The 19,065-nt window shown below is 42.2% G+C and overlaps 1 protein-coding gene across 2 annotated transcripts in view; it reads right to left on the bottom strand.

The window, feature by feature from the left end:
- Positions 1-19,065, bottom strand: part of CDON (cell adhesion associated, oncogene regulated) — a 130,664-nt gene that overhangs the window by 45,992 nt on the left and 65,607 nt on the right. Inside the window, exons 6-11 of one of the 2 annotated variants that reach the window (XM_045283656.1) lie at positions 18,093-18,383; positions 15,397-15,666; positions 13,260-13,613; positions 5,620-5,918; positions 2,435-2,609; positions 78-245 (exon numbers count right to left, since the gene is read on the bottom strand). In XM_045283656.1, coding sequence (XP_045139591.1) covers positions 78-245; positions 2,435-2,609; positions 5,620-5,918; positions 13,260-13,613; positions 15,397-15,666; positions 18,093-18,383 — 1,557 coding nt within the window. The remainder of the gene's footprint in view (positions 1-77; positions 246-2,434; positions 2,610-5,619; positions 5,919-13,259; positions 13,614-15,396; positions 15,667-18,092; positions 18,384-19,065) is intronic. The other variant, XM_004714164.2, reaches the window with a different exon arrangement.

The following is a 19,065-nucleotide window of genomic DNA, read 5'->3' as shown; positions in this document are numbered from 1 at the left end:
TCTACCCCAAAATAATCTGGAGCAGGTCTGGGTCACTTAGAAGCAAACAACACGGACAACATGAAGACGGTCCTTACCTCCACTATGTCGAGAGGAGTCTGTAAGCACCACTCCAAAGTTGTTGCTTGCCGTTTCCGAGTCAGCAGGGTGCTTAGGGACTCCCACGGGCGGAGCAGATGCCTGGGTGTTCATTGTTGAGGCTGCCTTCTCTAGAAATGGTTTTTTAAAAACATCCTGTAACATAGCTTATGTAGATGTAAAGCAAGAAAATAATATTTAGATGTAAATATGTGAGCTTATCTGAACAGGGTCTGAATTTAAGGTTTACATTATACATAGTTAACAAATCTGAGGAACTGCCTTAACAAATTACTATGTCTTTGTCTGGTACCTTTAAAGGAAAGCCACTATGTGTCTTTCATTAACATACTACTTTTAGTTTACACATGGAAAAGAACACCACAAATGGAGAAGTCAAGAGATGACAAGTTTCTTATGATATACATTTCTTAACTCTAAAATACAAAATGTGTTGTTAAAGAGCTTCTACTAAGTTTCTTCACAGGTAAGTTATTCAAAGTTTTAAAAAGTGAAGCTGAGTAATTTTTAAAAGAATTCAAATCCATTCTTATTATCCAGTGCAAACAGGTTAGAAAGAGCTCTGGTGGTGTAATGCACTATGCAGTGAGCTTCTACCACAAGGTGTGCAGTTCGAGCCCACCGGCCACTCAGCGGTAGACAGATGACACCCAAACGGACAGTCCCACTCCGTCCTTTGGAGCTCCTCTGGGTTAGAATCAACTTGATGGCAGTAGTTTGGTTTTGGTCACAGGTTAGGCCCCACGCAAGACCAAGGACTGATTTTGGAAATTAACCCAAGATACGTTTAAAAAATGGGCAGTCCCAAAAATTAGACAAAAGGGCCTTCTTTTCAAAGCCAATAGTTTTCTTCCCTCTCACCATACTTCCTTTTTATCAGCGTGTCATACTCAAATACACTTCTACTGAATTCCGATCTCTACCACGAACATCTTCTTATTTAATAGCAAGCTATAATGGATTTTTTCAAATAACCCTAAGCTCACAAGCTTCCCCACAGAGAGAACGTTCTCCTGTGTTCCTCTAGCCTTCTCTTTATGGCGTCTCACACGGTTTGTCCTTCTAGTTCTGCTGACACATTTGCTTCCCTACAATGGATTGTCTTATCAATCCACCAAACCAACTTATTACCACACTGGCCTCTCTGACGTGCCCACGGAACCCGCACAAGCGCCTCCCGCCTTCTTCTGGTCTGTGCACGTGCTCTTCTCTCTGCTGAAAATGCTCTTTCCCTGGGTCTCTGCAGGGCTTTCTACCCACCGCACGTCAATGAGAACTGCTATAGCCACCTGCTTAAAGCGATAACTATAGTTTTAAACTTAAAACGATAACTCCAGTCCCATATGCCTCCTGCGTCACTTACCGCTTTCTAATGTGTTTATCACTTGGACATAAATCACTCCCTAATGAAACAGAAGCTCCAAAGATCTTGCCTGGCACACGGGAGACATTCAGTAAATGTCCGTTGATTTAAATTTTGCCTTGTAATTGGTATGTATGCATGTGTCTTAGCTTCCTTAGAAAAAATAAATTCCATTAAATGAACCTTGTCTTCTTTGCTTTCCCACTATCACCCACCTTAGTATCTTACGGGGGAGGAACCCAAAAGAACCAGAAGTTTTTTCAAAGCTATGTATTTAAAGTTGGGTTTGTTTATTTTTAAACAAATAACCTTATCACCTTCAAAGTACTCTCCATTACACTTAATGCATTTGTCAAATCTGCAATTCCATTCTTGGAAGCATTTTTCAAACTCGTCTGTTTGGATGGCTGACAGTACCTCCCTCATTTTTTCCTTCACCTCTTCTATGTCATCAAATCACTGTCCTTTCATGTCCTTGTCCATTTCCAGAAACAAAAAGTCACACAAAGGGAGGCTAGGTGAGTAAAGTGCATGTGGCAAAAGAAGCATGCAGCTTTTTGGCCAGAAACTGGCACACTGAGATGGCTGCGTGAGCAGGTGCACTGTCATAGGGGCAAAACCTGTCCCATCTGCCACAAACCAGGTCCTTTTTTTGTTACACACTGTTGCACAACCATTTCAGAACCTCTCAATAGAAAGCCTGATTAACAGTCTGACCTAGTGGAACAAATGCATATCCCCCTCACATAAAAAACAAATCAAATGAGCAATAGTTTGGGGGGGGAGTACCCCCTCATACATATCATAAGTTACCAAAATGTTTGTAGAATGCACCACCCAAGGCCAATACTATAGTTAGCATGCTTAATAAATTTATATATGAGAATTTCTACTATCCATAGGGACTCATGATAATTACTTATAAATTATCAAGGAGAGCCAGCTCTTTCCCCTAAGGGAAATCATACTCACCTTTGCTAGTTCTGAAGGTTAGCATGGCCGGTTGTCCTTCTCCGGCTGCACTTCTTGCTACCATCAAAACTTCATAGAGACTGGACGGCTCCAGCTCTGTTAAATGGAGCTCACTCTCGCTTCCTGGAACTCGAACTGTGTGCCAGCTTCCCACCACACCCGCAGCATCGTCGAGCTGCTCAGGAGAAAGCGAACGTGAAAACAGAAGATGAAGAGCAGCACAACGCTGCTTCTTCTCATTTTATTTATTTATTTTCTGCCAAGCAATCGTTTTCTTCCTTTTTTTTTCTCTCAGAACAACCTTTCGCTCAAACTTGAGAGTGCCCGAGTAGGGCAAATGTTTAAGTACTAAGCTACTAACAAGAGGATGGGGGACTGAATCCACTCAAGGTGCCTCCTAATTCCCAAAGCTCACAGCCATTGAAAACTCTAAGGAGATGCTCTACTTTGACACACGTGGGTTGTCATGAGTTCAAATTAACTTGTTAGGAACAGGTTTGGTAAATCTGGCCAACACATTTAATACAATTTGAATTTATTTAATCCAAGATGAATGTTGGAAAGTGATACGGCATCGTCAGTAAGAGGCACACAAAATTACAATAGGAATTATAAGGAGACCTGTGTCTGAATGAAAACCTGAAGAAATCTCACTGTGAAAAGATTTGACCCTTACCATTAACTTGTGGGCTCAGGCAAGCTGTTTTACCTTCTAGTCTAGTCTCTTTACTTACAATGGCGATAACAGCTCCTTCCTGACTGAGTTAATGGAAGAATAAAAAACAACTAAAATAACATAAATTAATGGTAATATAAAAAATAAAAGATAAATTAAAATATATATTATATGTTTCTGTAAAATCAGTCTACTGTATGATGATGTATTGCATATATTTCCAACATCTTGCTTAATGTCTTGGCACATCATTTCTGATTAATATGTGTTGGTGGAAATATATTAAAGAGATCTAATAGGTTGTGTCTTGGTTAATAGAAACCAACCAACCAACAAAAAACAAATTCACTGCCATTGAGTTGATGCCAACTCATGGCATGCCTTCAGGACACAGGAGCACTGCCCTTGCTGGTTTCTGAGACCAAAATTCTTTAAGGGAGTAGAAAATCCATCTTTCTACCATGGAGCTGGCTGGTGGTTTTGAACAGCTGACCTAGTGGTTAGCACTATGCCACCAGGGATCCAATGGTTAATAGAAAGAAGAGTTGAATTACCTGGAGGTTTCAGGTTGGTAAGACTACTAGTAAAACTTCATTTCTATAGCTAGCATCATCAGATTGAAAACAGTGGATAAGCTTTCAAATATTACAATGAAATGATAGATATCAAAACAAATTTTGGATAAAGACAATTATTTATAAGCAAATCGCCTTCTGTAGCATAGTGAATTATTTATGGTCCGTCTAGCCTAACCTTTTAACTGCTATCAAATGAGTGGTTAGGAATATGCCAATGTGAGGTGCCCACCAAGGAGACTAATAGCTTGTTAATAATGTACATAAGGGAGATGGCACCCTTGTGGGGATGGAATCAGGCAAATAAGGCAGATGGAACCCTAACATGTGGATTGGTCAGTTGTATCATCCCACTAGGCTTAAAATGAGCCATCCCAGAGATGGAAAAGGAAGGTCTCATTAGCACCAAGGAAGAAGAATAGAAGAGTCAAGAACCTCTTTGGGGCCTAAGTTCCCTGGGCTGAACCTCCTCAATCCAAAAGACAAGAGAGCCATGAGACACACAGACAGCAAGAATAATGTCAGAGAAACAGCAACTGTAGATGGAGCAGAACCCAGAGTGTGAAACAGAGGAGAGGGCTTCCTGGCCCACAGAAGAAGAAAGCTGAGTGCATTTGGGCAAGAGACTTGCTGGTAGAATGGAGTTCTCATGAGCACATACTAGGGGCATGGGGAGGACTGGTTTTGCTAGCCCATGCAACTAGAACTGAACATCTTCAGACCAATGCTTACTGGCGGAGTGAGGTGCCTCTGGGCATGTATCAACAGACTTACAAACGATCTGTAATACTTGTCCTAGCAGAGCAGAGGGAGTTGGGCATGCCTGCAGACACAAGCTGAGAAGGGCAATTCTGTTCGAGGAACTGTATCCTGAACATTCCCAATCTTGAATGTTACTTCCCTAACAAACCCCATAACTATAAGTATGGCCTGTTGAAAGGAACTCTCAAACACGGCCAAAAAAAAGCAGAAAATGCCATGAGGGAGAAAAGTGATGTCAATATTCATTTTAAAAGTGGGAGAGGGGTACAGGTGTATGTGGCTTGTGCCTCCTAAGAGTCAACCTTGGTTACTGATGCTGTTGGTCTTGATTCTCTCTCTCCCTTGAGAAGTTAGTGAAGTTAAGACATCACGTCCATATCATTTTTACATTACTCCATTTCATTCATTCGTCCATTGAACAGAGAAGAGATTTTTCATTTTGCGCTAACATAAGCTCATAAATGGAAAATGCTACCTGCAAAACCAACTAACAGAGAACCAAGATTTACAAAAATAAATGACCAAACAATCTACGATTTTAATATAATTAAGGAAGTAAAACCAGTTGACCTCACAGAGATAACAACTCATCGGGACTCAGAGTAGAAATGCGCTCTCTCCACGGGTCTTTCAATGGCTGCTTTTACTAAACAGATCACCAGACCTTTTTTCCAAGGTGCCTCTGAATCGACTGCACCCTCAAACCTTGTGGGGAGCAACTGAGTACATGAACCACTTGCCACACCCAGGGACTCCCAGACAATTAAGAAGGCAACATGAAATGCAAAGCACTATCAGCGATGCCACCACAGGACTTTGCTCAAACAGTTGTTTCTAATAAGAAATCATTCTGTTTGCTAGAGAATCTGCATTTTACTGTTTAAAGAGAAGAAATTATTATTTTTAAGTGGTTTTTCGAGGTTTATACCCAAGAAGTTAACATGTTTGCTAGAGAATAGCAAGAAGTTATTGAGTTCTCAGCTCGCAATTTTGGGAGGGTTTTATTTAGATTTCCTTCATTGCGCTTTTATAAGATCAGGGAACCCAACATGATTTCTGGCATACTTCTCACAAGCTCAGCTTCTTGTTCTACCCTAGCACTCAGCAAAGGTAAAATGAGCGTGTTTATATAAATAGTGTTGACTAAAAGATGATAAAGGAGACGACGTTACCTTTCGATACTTCACAAAATAGGCATTGATTGGAAGCCCGCCATCCTTGCCAGGCCTCCAGAGCAGGTTGTAGGTATCTGGCGTATGCGTCTGTGGCGGGCTCAGGATAACGGGGGCATCGGGAACAGAGGTACGACTAGCATTTTTCTCTGGTGACGATTCGGCTCTGCTGGAATGTGACTTCAATGGAGATGAGCTTAATAACCCAGTGTCTGAGCCAACGCTTTTACCTCCATCATCACTCTGAGTAGCATCAGACAGTGTCACTGTTTCTGCCTTTGGGTCTGTTTCCAAAGGAACTGCAGAGGGAGAGGGACAAGACATGGCTTGAAAAACACTTGATCATTTCAGGGTCTTCTACACAGTCACACATTTCAAGCATACTTTGAGCTCTAGAAGTTAAACATTTTGATTTATCATTTGTAGAGACATCAAATGTCAGTGGCAACCTCTTGTTCACGGTGGAGCGAATGAATGATGTGAAAAACCAACACATGGTGCAGTGGCTCAGTGGTTCAAACAATTCTATTTTTTCATTGCTCTTAGCTGGAATTCCTCTTTTGAAAGAACAATTTGCTACTTTCCCCTCACCAGATTTAACCCGGGGACCATGAGGCTAATTCTATGTGGTAAATGAAACCTAATGGGTAACACATTCTTTTGGGACCGTGTGACAGAGACAGAAATCAAATGGCTACGAGCTGAAGTAGTACCTACTGGATAACTAGTTTCCACAGACATATCCCAGAATCCACTCCCTTGGGCAGTGCCCCTGAGAGTAGGCTGGCCCTGAGATTTGTGTTAAATAATAGAAGGCAGCGTTTAAGCCTTAGAAGGCCTGGCAGCTCCATTTTTGTGTTCTATGAACCCAGCTACAACATACAGATAGATGGTCAAGCTTCTTGCCAGGTTGAGATTAGATAGATAGATAGATAGATAGATAGATAGATAGATAGATAGATAGATAGATAGATAGAGCGATTTTATATATATATATAATATATATTATATATATGAAGAGAGAGAGATGTTTCCAGTCCCACAAAGGAATGAGACATGTGAGTAGTCACTCTGGATATTCTAGCACCAGCAGCCACCTGTTACTACTGCATAATAGACCCAAAGTACGATCAGTAGCAGAATTACCAGGTGCATCTGGTTAAAAGATCTTGAGGGGTAGGGGTGGGGGTGGCTCTGTTAAGCTACTGGTGAGGTAGTTATGCAGCAATAAATAACTAAAACGCCTACTGCGTGCATGGCAAACAAGATACATTCAAGGAAGAGGGGGAAATGAAACTGACAACCAGCACACATAAAGCATTTACTTCTTTCCAAAAGGTGTCCTCTTTTGGGATAAAACTGAACACTGGCTTAAAAATTGTCAACCTAAAGAGAGATAAAACTAGCCTTTCTTTTATCTACTGCCAAAAGCATGTAGAATATTCAGAAGAGGGTAAATACAAATTTTGTCATGAAAAAATAAAAAGGTTTTTGCACATAGCTCATCCCCACCCCCCACCCCCAAATCCAAACTTGTGATAGATACTTAAACAAACATGATCTCATTCAATCCTCAAAAGAACATTTTTAGGTAGACAGCCTCCTAAGACATTAAGAAACAGCAGCTGGCAGAAGAATGTTAGGGGTGCTACTGTCAAATCAAACAAATATGGATTTGAACAATTTAAAAAAGATCTTGCCTATTATTTATTTAATTAGTTAGTTAATGTACTAGCAACACGAGGGCTAGTCAAAAAGTACTGCTATAAAACACATGGAGACCTTTATGGAGTTAAGTAAAAAAAATCTCAGAGACCTTATGGAGGTATTATTTCAGTCCATACATGCCTGGGTTTACTCCAAACAAACCTCAGTTTCCACGTCTCTGTAATCAGTAGGCAAGATTTCTCCGTAAGACACTTAGTCTTGCTAGGGTGCCTTCAGAACAACAGCCCCATCGCAGCAGTGGCTGCAATGGCATTTGCTGGGTCAGTGAAATTCAGGGCAGAGAGGTCAGCTCAGAAGGCCATGCTGACTGCTTGCTGGGGCTCCAAAGGAGGACTCTCAAAGACCACGGGCAGTCACAGGGGCTCTTACAAGGAGCTGTTCAGGAAACGGAAACCGCGCGGTGAGAAAACGGCCCGGAAAGGAGTCCCCGGGAGTTTTCCCTCTCACGACCATGCACCTGCTCACTCTCCAGGGGCAGTTCGGGCTGCCCAAAAGGATTTTGTCGGAAACCTTACCCTTCCCACCCTATAGCTCTGACCTTGCCCGTGTGGGCTTCTTTTTGTTCCCCAAACTCAAAAAGCATTTGAAAGGAGCAGAAATGAATTCCTTGGGAGCCCCCAAGTGCCATTTAGCCTTGGCGTGACTCAGAGGGCATGGGACTCTTCAGGGCAGAGCTGGTAGGAGGGCACCCTTTCAGAAGGGCACAGTCCTCTCTCAGCAGCACAGAGCTCAAGAGGGAACACGTGTTAGAAACATTTCACGCAGTTATATTTCTGTTTAAGAGGTTTATGGTTTGTAGCAAGACTTTTTGACTCACCCTCCTATGTGTGCAAATGTATACAATATTCCACCAACTCCTTTATCTGCAGATTCTTAAGCTTACTAAAATCAGTAACTACTTCTTCCTTCCCTGAGCACAAGGTATGATTCCTTCTTTTGATGCGAGGGACTAGAATTGCAGTCTAATAAAACAAAACCCCACTACCACCAAGTGGATTCCGGCCTTTTTTGGGCAGAGTAGAACTGTCCCCCAGGGTTTCCGAGACTTTAAATATTTACAGGAGCAGACAGCCTCATCATTCTCCCTTGGACATGGTGGTTTTAACTTATGACCTTGCAGTTCCCACCTTAATGCTTAACCCAACACACCACCCTCAAGCTCACTGTCATACAGTCACAGCGAGTGATGCTGACTCCAAGTGGACCCCTCCTGCTCCCAGCACACCGCCAGGGCACTTTTACCTAACAGCCAAGTCACTGCCATCCCATTCCTTCTGACTCCCAGTGCCAGAGTGGAACTACCCCTAGGGGGTTCCGAGACTGTAAATCTTGCCAGGAGTAGAAAGCCTCATCCTCAGAGCAGCTGGTAGCTTTGAACTGTTGAACTTGGCACTAGCAGCCTAAAGTGTAACTCACTGTGCCATCAGGGGCCCTTAATCTAACAAACAGCAGTAAACATTAGACTCTTTCACCTCCAACTGCATTCAGAGCTTGAAGGTCCCAGTGTGCCTGCAGACACAAAGATCATTGCACACATCTAAGCTTTGCCTACCACCCCCCTGCACAAGACCATCTTCCCACTGCTCTTTGGCTTAGTGTGTCCACACTAGTGAGATGAGTCACAAGGGAAGAAGCACCTTCATGGAATCAGACTAAACTAATCAACGCAGGGTCAAAATCAATGTATGAAGCCAACAATCAGAACCACCAGAAAGACAGCAGCAGAAGATGCCCACCATCCCACAAGAAAGGAAATACTAATGATTAGAACAGAAACAAAGGAAACACAGAACAGAAAACAACAGAAAGAATACCAGAGACTACAAGTTGGTTCTTTTAAAGAATCAATTAAAAAAAAAAAATCAACAGACCACTGACCAAACAGACGAAAGAAAAGCAGAAGCAAACAACCCACAAAAGAAACAAAATAGATAACACTGCAAGAGAATCTATCAACAAGGGTCCTAACAGGATCCTATGAAAAAGCATACTCTAACAAATATGAAAACCTAGAGGAAATGAACAAAGGACATCTTCTACAAGGGCACAACCCCCTAACCTAACGCAAACTGAGGTAGAGCAACTGAACCAATGCATGAGAAGAGATTGAAGAGGTCATTTGAAGTGTATATTTAAACAAGGAGCTTCATCCTGGATGGTTTCCACTGGCTAATTCTATCAAACATTCAGAAAAGAACACGCACCGGTCATATTCAAACGATTCCAGACCGGAGACAAGGAAGGAATACTCTCAAAATCCACCTACGAAGCCAGCTTGACCCTAGAACCAAAGCCCATCAGAGATGCCACACCAAGAAGAAGAGTGGACGCACAACCTCCAGGACTACAGACGCAAAAACTGAATGTCATGGTCAACGGCAAAAAATGACGGTAGCAAAGGAAGAGACTGGGATGAGTGCACGAGTTGAAGCAATGGTCAGATCCTGTTAAACTCACGATCCTGAAAGAACGGCGGTCTACATGGAGATGCAGACAGACATGCAAGCGGAATGGAGGCAGGAGGGAAAGTGGAAGTATAACCACAAATACATACGTTTGACAACAGGATATCTGGACATGCGTTATTTACTCTGCTGCAAACGCACCCACGAATGTGAAGGTGCAAACGGGCAAAGACATGAAAACTCCTGCAGGGAACTAGTCCCTGGACCTGGGGCCTCAGAACCCTAGCCTCCAGAAATACCAAGGTCCACTGGCATAACGCAGTCCACACAGACGATGTTCTACATTCTACTTTGATGTGTAGCAACTTAGTCTAAAGCTTTGTGAGTGGCCATGTATTGTTTTGTCCCTGTCTAAAGGACCTACGAGCAATAAAAACCAAAGACGGGTGATCATAATTTGCTCAATATATGAATGGACCATCAAAACATCAATCGCCACAGCCCTAAGACCCCAACTGGATGGTGCCTATTACTACCTGCTGCTTTGAAAGGGCTCACACTTGAAGGTCCTGGATAGAGTGAAAGAAAAACGTGAAGCAAAACTCAGAAATCTGAAAAAGGATCATGCTTGCTGGTCAGAGAGAAACTGGTACAACCCCTGAGACCATGGCCTTGGATACTCATCATGTCTGGAACTGAATTCCCCCCCAGCACAATTATGATGGTTACACTCAGGATAGGATGGTGCCAGTATGCGGGAGAACGACAGGGAGCAGACAGGATGTCTAAGATGGAAACCACAGAGTTGATTTCACATTTATCTGCCATTTGAGCGAACACTCGTTAAGTGTAATTGAAGTACTGGAGTGTGCAGCAATAAAATGAAGGCTAGAGGTTGAGGGGCCCTGGTGGCAGAAAGGTTTACACATTGGGCTACAGTCCAAAATGTTGGCAGTTCGAAACCACCAGAAGCTCCTTGGGAAAAAGACTGGGTTTTCTACTGCCATAAACAGTTACAGTCTCAGAAACTCACAGGGGGTCGTTCTAACCATCCTATAGAGGCACTATGAGTAAGTACTGACTCAATGGCAGTGGTTTGGTTTCTGATGAGAGGGAGGTTACATTTGAGGAAAGGGTGCAAATAAATTCATAAGGACTTGACCAGAGTCCCCCCCACTTCCCAAAAGGGACTTGTAGGCTTTAATGCTGCTTTTTGCTTAATAACATGTTTCCCCCAAAATAAGACAGTGTCTTATACTAATTTTTGCTCCCAAAGATGCGCTAGGTCTTATTTTCAGGGGAGGTCTTATTTTTCCATGAAGAAGAATATGGTACACATTTATTGTTTATTGTTTTATTGAAAGAGACCTCACACTTTCTGTCGGCTCCGGCTGCGCTGCAGCCAACAGTGAGCTGCGTGGCAGCGCCCACCGCTATGGTCCAGAGTCCAGAGTTATGGTAGCTTTGGGGGGCTTTATTTTCAGGGAGGTCTTATTTTCAGGGGATGCCTTATATTTCAGCAAGAGGCAAACTGTAAGTAGGTCTTATTTTCGGGGGATGTCTTACTTTCGGGGAAACAGTATTTACTTGCCTCAATGGCTTTCAAACTGGTTGAAGATCTCTACTTAAGTCTTATCTCATCATTAAAAGTGGTTAAGCATACACATACATACAAAATGTATCATGTGAGATTCATGCCAGGCATGAAAAGACGGCTCAACATTAGAAAATCTATCAATAAAACCAACTACATAAATAAGCCAAAAGAACCATGTCATGATCTCAATCCATCCAAAAAGGCATTTGATAAATTCGAATGCTCGTTCCTTACAAAAACTCAGTAAAATAGGAAATAGAACTAAAACTCCTCAACATAATAAAGGGCATTTATACAAAACCAGCAGCCAACATTATTCCCAAGGGAGAGAAACTGAAGGCATTCCCAGAGAGCCTGGGAACATTATACTGTCCCCTTAGTCAACATGATGCTGGAAGGTACAGCTAAAGCAATAAGGCAAGATAAGAAACAAAGCATATTCAGATTGGTGGGGAGGAAGTAAAACAATCCCTGTTTGCAGAAGATATGAGAGCATACGTAGGAAATCCCCAAGATTCCACAGAAAGCTACTAAACTAATAGAAGGTTTCGGCAAAGTAGCAGAATATACATGCAACCTACAAATATCAGTTGCATTCCTCTACATAAACAAAGAAAATTTCAAAAAGAAAGTTAGGAAAACAATACCAATTACAATACACCGTGAAGAGGCAGAATACTTAGAAATGAATCTTACCAGAATTGTTAAAAAACAAACAAAAAGCCACACTGCCATGCAGACGATGCTGACTGATAGTGACCGTGTAGGGCAGGGTAGAACTGCCGCCGTGAGTCTAAGACGTGACTCCTGGTGGAAGTAGAACGCTGAGGCCACGAATAGGAAGACAACGTTGGGAAAACGTAAGGGCTCTCCAGAGAGAATTATCAACATAATACAGCCCCACTTCAAATTCCAACTGCCTTCTTTAACACAATGGGAACACTCATCTTCAGCTTCAGATGGAAAGGAAAGAGAAGGAAACAAGTAGGAGGAACAGCGTGGTACGGGTTCAACAGACACAGCAGACCACGGGGACAGATGGAAAGTTCAGACATAAATCCATCAACTATGAAGAGGTGGACCTCCCACGAAGTCCTCATGTTCATTCCACGGGGACAGAACAGTCTCTCGACAAACGATGCTGACAAAACTAGATGCCTGTAAAAGAAAAATCAAAAGTAGAACAAACTTTTTTTAAAAGACCAGATTTACTGGGCTGATGAAGACTTGTGGAACCCCCACCAAGACAATAGCCCTCAGACGCCCTTCAAGCCTGGTGGGACAGCACCCACCCTTCAGGGGTCACGTACAACCAAACAACAGACAGGCCTATAAAATAAATGGTAACACCTGCGAGGAATCTACTTCTCAAAAGGAGCCACATAAAACTGAATGGGCAGCATCTGCCCACAAATACACGGAGAAGTTTAGAAGGGTTAGAAAAGGAGAAGGAATAGACAGGGAACCCAGGGAGGAAGTAAGAAGGGTGCTATTAAAGTGAGGGAATTGTAGCTAACATCACAAAACAAAATGTGTACAAACTGTTGAATGAGAAACACATGTGCTCTGTAAACCTTCATCCAAACCACAATAAAATGCTCAAAAAAGAAAGAGAGCTAAAAGCCCTACCCACACACACCAAGTCCTATCTTGAGCCTGCTTGTGGATGAGAGCGTCAGAGATAACTACAAGTTGAACAACCACATAAAGGCTGAAAGCCAAGGTTCATCTGATTTACCTAAGCCCCCCAAAACAGAATGTATGGCTCTATATTTCACCGTTGTCTAGGGAAACAATAGTTATTTAGAGATTGCTGGGTTAATTAAAATATATTTCATAACCTGTTATCTCATACTACACCAAAAAAAAAGAAATAGTGAACTAGGAGAAAAAAGTCAACGGCCACTTACCAACTGTGATAAATGCTTCCGACTGCACAGCACCGTGCTCATTGACAGCTTCACAGATGTATTTCCCAGAATGCTTCTGAGTGGCAGCCTGAATATACAGAGAACTTAAGCCAGCTCGGGACATGACGAAGTAAGCAGGTTCCAGGTTAATGGCCTCAGGTTTCACTACATGTGATTTCTGGGATTTGGATCTAAGGATTTGAGATGGGTGGCTGCTTATCAATCCGTGGCTATTGTACCAACGAATGACTGGAAGAGGCAGTCCAGTGGCATTGCAGGACAAAGTAACAATGTCTCCATCCACCACCTTTGAACTTGCTGGTGCTGTAAGTATAACTGGCTTGAACCCACTGTCTATTAAAGAAGGAATTCATATAAAAAAAGTATTAAGAATATCATACTACATACAATGCAAAATAAGTTTATCCTATTATGTACATATAATTAGAGCAAAGGCATGATCCCTTTTCAACTTTTGCCAACTAAAAATGCCAATAAAAGGTAACACTTTTCTTGGTTGTAGGCTACAAGACATTTCCTACGCAGATTTACTATTCTTCCACACTTTTCAGAGTGTCTAGCGTGAATAGATATTAAATTATGCCAAATGTTTTTCTGCCTCTGGTGAGATGATCAAATTGCTTTTCTGTCTTATTTAGTAAGAAAGATTACTGACAAGTTAAATTGTCTAATGTAATCTCGGGATGACTTCTTGGTCAAAATACGTTTTCTTTTTTATGCTGGCTTGTTCATATTTGTGTTCTTTTAGGATTTTTACACCTGTGTTCATAATTGAGACTGGCTTTTAATTTTCCTTTTTCATACCATCTTTTTGTAATTGTAGAATCAAGCTAATAGTGCCTGAACAACAGCAAATAAAAATCAATTAACAGATACACAGTTATGTATGTACAGATGGAGGCATAGATTTAGACAAGACCGAAAGCCAGCACACCGTCATGGAGCTGAGTACAAGTCGGAGGGATCTTACGGTGCAGACAGAACTGCTCCTAGAGTGTCAGAGGCTGTGAGCATGTATAAGCGCATGTGCATCCATGTGACGATATGCAGATATCACAACTCACCGCCATCAAGTGGATTCTGACTCACACTGACCCTCTAAGACAGAACAAAACTGTCACTGTGGGTTTCTGAGACTGTACCTTTAGAGGAGCAAACACCTCATCGTTCTCCCTCAGAGCAGCTGTGGTTTTGAACTGCAGGCCTATAGTTAGCAGGCCAATGTGTAATCTACTACACCCACAGGGCTCCTTACATATGTCATATACAAAATACACAGGGACAGTTATAGGCACTTCTCACACAACCAAATGCTTGCGGGATTAGATTTCTGGGTTTGAAGGATAAGGACCATAGTCTCATGAGACATCTCGGTCAATTGGCATATCATTCATTACGTTCTTTTTCACATTCTAGATTTATAAGTAGTATATGGGATCTTAAAAGTGTATGAGCAGTCATCTAAGATACAACTGAAGCCTCTCACTCATCCAGAGAAAAGTGGGGAAAAGACAAAGCTAGTCTCTAGAGGACTAATAACCTACATGAACCACTATCTCATCCACCCAGAGACAAGGAAAACTAGATGCTGTCTAGCTCTAATCAGGATGGCAAGAGATGGAAACTGATAAAAACCCGCCACCATCAATTAGATTCCATTGTATATCAACCCTACATGACAGAATAGAACTATCCCTTTGGGTCTCCAAGACTTTAAACCATTACGGGAACAACTGGTGGGTTCACATTGCTGACCTCAATGTATAATTCACTAGGCCACCAGAGCTCCCTGAACCCATGTGGATGGAAGAAAAATATTCAACAGAAGCTCAAATTACTTCAAAACAAGCCTATAGGACATAGTCGGACCTTTTACCACAGTCTTCAGTCTTCAAACTACATAGCATCTGTTGAGAAGAATTTTTTAAGTGTTTTTAAATGAACTTCAAAAGGAATTACCTATATGAAACTAGGGAAAAAAAACAAAATGAATACAGTTCTGTTACATTGGTAAGGTTATTTTCTGCAAATAAAAAGAATCCAATTCTTAACCCACACAACAAAAAAGTCTAACAAGGGAGAAAAATGTCCTATACGACATGACCTAAAAGCCTACCTTTTTTTATTTCAAGTCTCCCCGTAGATTGCATAAATCCAATCCCATTATCTGCAATACACTGATACAGCCCAGAATCTTCCAAGGTAACTCCACTGATCTGCAGCTTATTCCCTGCCGTTTGATGTCGTGGGGAAGGATAAACAGGCTCTGCATTGTGAACCCAGGTACAGTTGGGGGCTGGGTTGCCATGAACATCACAGGTGAAATGTACTGTGGTACCCAGAGACACCGTTTGGTCCTGCAGTCCTTTGGAAATTGAAGCATGTTCTGAAAATAAAACACACAGTAAACTCTAATCCTCAAGATGTGCTTTTTAGACTGTTACATGAATCATATAAAATATTTTCTATACCAACAACCAGGTTGAAACCGAGTTGCATTATTTATTCATATTCTCCCATCTGCTGTGCTCATCAAGAAAATTTAGAAATGAGTTTTAACTTTCCTCTAATGAACTAAACCGTATGTTACTAATAAGTTATAGTCTCTTTTATACCTCTCCACCCACTCATTCATATACCACTCACACACATACAGATATTTACACAGGCGTAAATAGTTTCAAACCCTGGGCTTGCATCAGCATTTGTTTCAGGCCGTTGTGTGTAATAAAGGCCGCTTCCCAGAATTTCACAGTAATCAAGAATTTCACACTGAACAAGAGAACAATGCTTACTCAAAGGTCAATTTTCCTTTGAGATGAGGTGTGCAATTGTGGCACAGTGAATTGCTTGACATGGTTCTTCTAGCCACAATCTGTGGAACTTCCACTAAATGTCTTTTTCCTCACGGGTCTGGGCAACAAAGGGTGGGGAAAGACGCTGCTCTGGTGGCGCTATGATTGTAAAAACCTGGAAGTCTAAGCAGCCAGGGCTTAGTTTTGCCACTCGGCTATGTTTACAATGAGCCATGTCAGAATCGGGGAGGGGATTCTCACAAACATCAGAGAGAAGAGCCTGGACTGGAGTGTGTATTTCAAACCTCAACGCGGCGGCAGAAGGCTGTGGTCCAGTGGCCGAGTGGCAGCAGCAGAGACACCACACGAGACAGAGCACTTCCTGGCCCAAGGAGGGAGGAAAGCTGAGTGCCTTTGGGTAGGAGGCTCTTTGGCAGAGTGGGGTGCCTCCGTACACTTAACTAGGGGAGCTAAGTTTGCTGGGTCACAGAGCTAGAGTGAGAGTGTTTAGGCTAAAGCTATGGCAGCGTGGAATTTCCTTTGGGCATTTATCTGCAAATATAAAGGAGCTTTGTAACACTGCCAGACCAGGACAATGGCCAAAGAGTCATTCATTGCCTGAGAGGCCAAGGGCCATGTCTGCGGCATCACCGAGAAAAGGCTGTCCTGACAAGAACTGTGTTTCTGAGTATTTCTGATCCTGAATTGTAAGCTGCTACCTTCCCTAACATGGCCCGTAATCTTAATTACGTGCGGTCTGCGAGTCTTGTATGGCCACTACAAATGAATTCTCGAACCCATCAAAGGAGATCCTGCTGCAGGAGGGTCAGAATTGGGAAAGAAGGTTGAAGGACGGAAGCATGTCCATCTGATCCCTCCCTATTAAGAATTGGCCTTTGACCAATATGGAGTTTGATTCTCCTTGACACTTGTTAAGTCAAAGGAGGTGAGATGTCCCCTCCTATGCCTTTTCCGTAACAGAAAACTTCCTTGAAATCCTGCAAAGTCACCCAATCAAAAGATTCTATGTACTAACCCAATCCTGATTCCCACAAAATTTTAAGAGCTACTTGCCATATACACTCAGGTTAATTTCACTGCTGCTGGCAGACATTAGAGCAGTGTTGAAAGTAAACACGCGTAGGGGAATCTACAAAAATTTTATTTCTGTGATTCTACTTCCTATTCACTCTTCTTCTGGTTATCATGAAAATGCTTGGAAGAGGAAACACTCATAAGACAGTGGCCTAGATAGCTTGAAGAAAAGAATCACCCCTGAGAGAGAGAATAGATATTGCAATGTAGCCAAAAACCAAACTTGCCGCCATCAAGTGGATTCCAACTCATCGTGACCTCATACGCTAGGGTAGAACTGCCCCTTTGGGTTTCTGAGGCAGTAGCTCTTTACAGAAGTAGAAGGCCTCATCTTTCTCCCACAGTGCAGCCGGTGGTTTTGAACTGCTGACCTTGCAGTTAGGAGTCCAACACGTAACCTCTATACCACCAGGGCTCTTTATATTGCAATGGGGGAAGGAGTGTGTATGCGCGCGCCAATTTTATGAGCCTAAATGTGAGCTAGATACAGGGGAAAGTATTTCAAAAGCAAAAAAAATAAAGGGGGGTGGTGGAGATAAAACATTTCTTTTTCAGATGGTATTTCCTAGTCAGTACTATATATTTCTTAAGCCTCCTGGATACTACAGACTATCAGAGCCTAGAATATCTTCGTTATCCTACTATTTCCAGTCCCTTTCCTGCATGAAATGAACAGAGGCCAAGTTCTGTGCTGTCACTGGTGACGTTCCCAAGAGGATCTCATGAGACAGGATGTTCTGTGCCACTCCAAAACACTCATTTAACGACCTCAAGAAAAGCAAAAGCTTGTCCTGCTACCCATATAGATATTTCCAGATATCCCGTTTAATTTTCAGCTTACAAATAAACTCAAACATCCAGTAGAACAGCAAAATAGCTGGGTGGGGTGCACACAATAACCATGTAGCAAATAATATCTTACCAAGAACATTCACCATGTAAGTTACATGCTTTAGGTCTCCCGATCTGTTGTTTCCCACCATACAGGAATAGTTTCCGGAGTCCAGTGGGTCAATGCTATCCGTGGCAAGATGAGAATACAATCGTCTCCAGTTGCTTCCCAGCACAGCATCCTGGCCATCCTTCAGCCAGTACACCTGCGAAGCGGGGACCCCCCTGACTACACACTCCAGGGTCACGGGGCTATGAGAAAGCACAGCTAGTGCCTGTGAGAGGGTGGGGTGAAGAACGTGCAGGTCATCCGAAGAAGAGCCTGAAAAAGAAGGGAAGCCCACGTTCAAGAAGCATCCACTTCTTTCCAATCTCTTCCCTAGCAAAGCTGTGAACATCCCCACCAGTCCATGCATCTTCTTTATACAAGATCCTATGCAGTTGAGAATCAAACGGAACCCGTTCTGTGGTCTTTCTGGGATATTTCTAAACCAGCAGTCTGGAGTTTTAGAAATCTCAGCAAGTTCTGAGCCCCCGCTTGATTGTGTTTTGAGTACTGATGCTATCTCAATTGAACTACCAGAACCTAAAAATCTGAGTTCAAAGAAAACATATATCATTCAGACTCAGACGCCACTATACTTACAATTATTGTACAATTATATTTCTCTCTAATTTTCTTTTTGTTTTGCACTCAGGGAAAAATTTCCCACGTGTTCACTCTGTCATCCTGACCAAAATCCCCCTCTCTCAAGTGGTAATATTTTTACAACATACAATATTCTAAAATGTGTTCGTGTTTTATTTTTTATTCATTTATTTTGCTTTTCCTGTTGCCAAGGAAAAAGAAACTACGTTTCATAAAATTTCTTTTTTTTTTTTGAATCATATTATTGGGGGCTCTTACAACGCTTATCACAATCCATACATTCCTCCAATGTGTCAAGCACACTGCACATATGCCACCATCATCATTTTCAAAGCATTCTCTTCCCACCTGAGTC

Source organism: Echinops telfairi, unplaced genomic scaffold (assembly GCF_000313985.2).
Source record: "Echinops telfairi isolate 266 unplaced genomic scaffold, ASM31398v2 ScPeMD7_7465;HRSCAF=8503, whole genome shotgun sequence".
Taxonomy (NCBI): Eukaryota; Metazoa; Chordata; class Mammalia; order Afrosoricida; family Tenrecidae; genus Echinops; species Echinops telfairi.
Note: the sequence above shows the minus strand (reverse complement) of the source record. Positions and strands in the feature narration are given on the sequence as shown.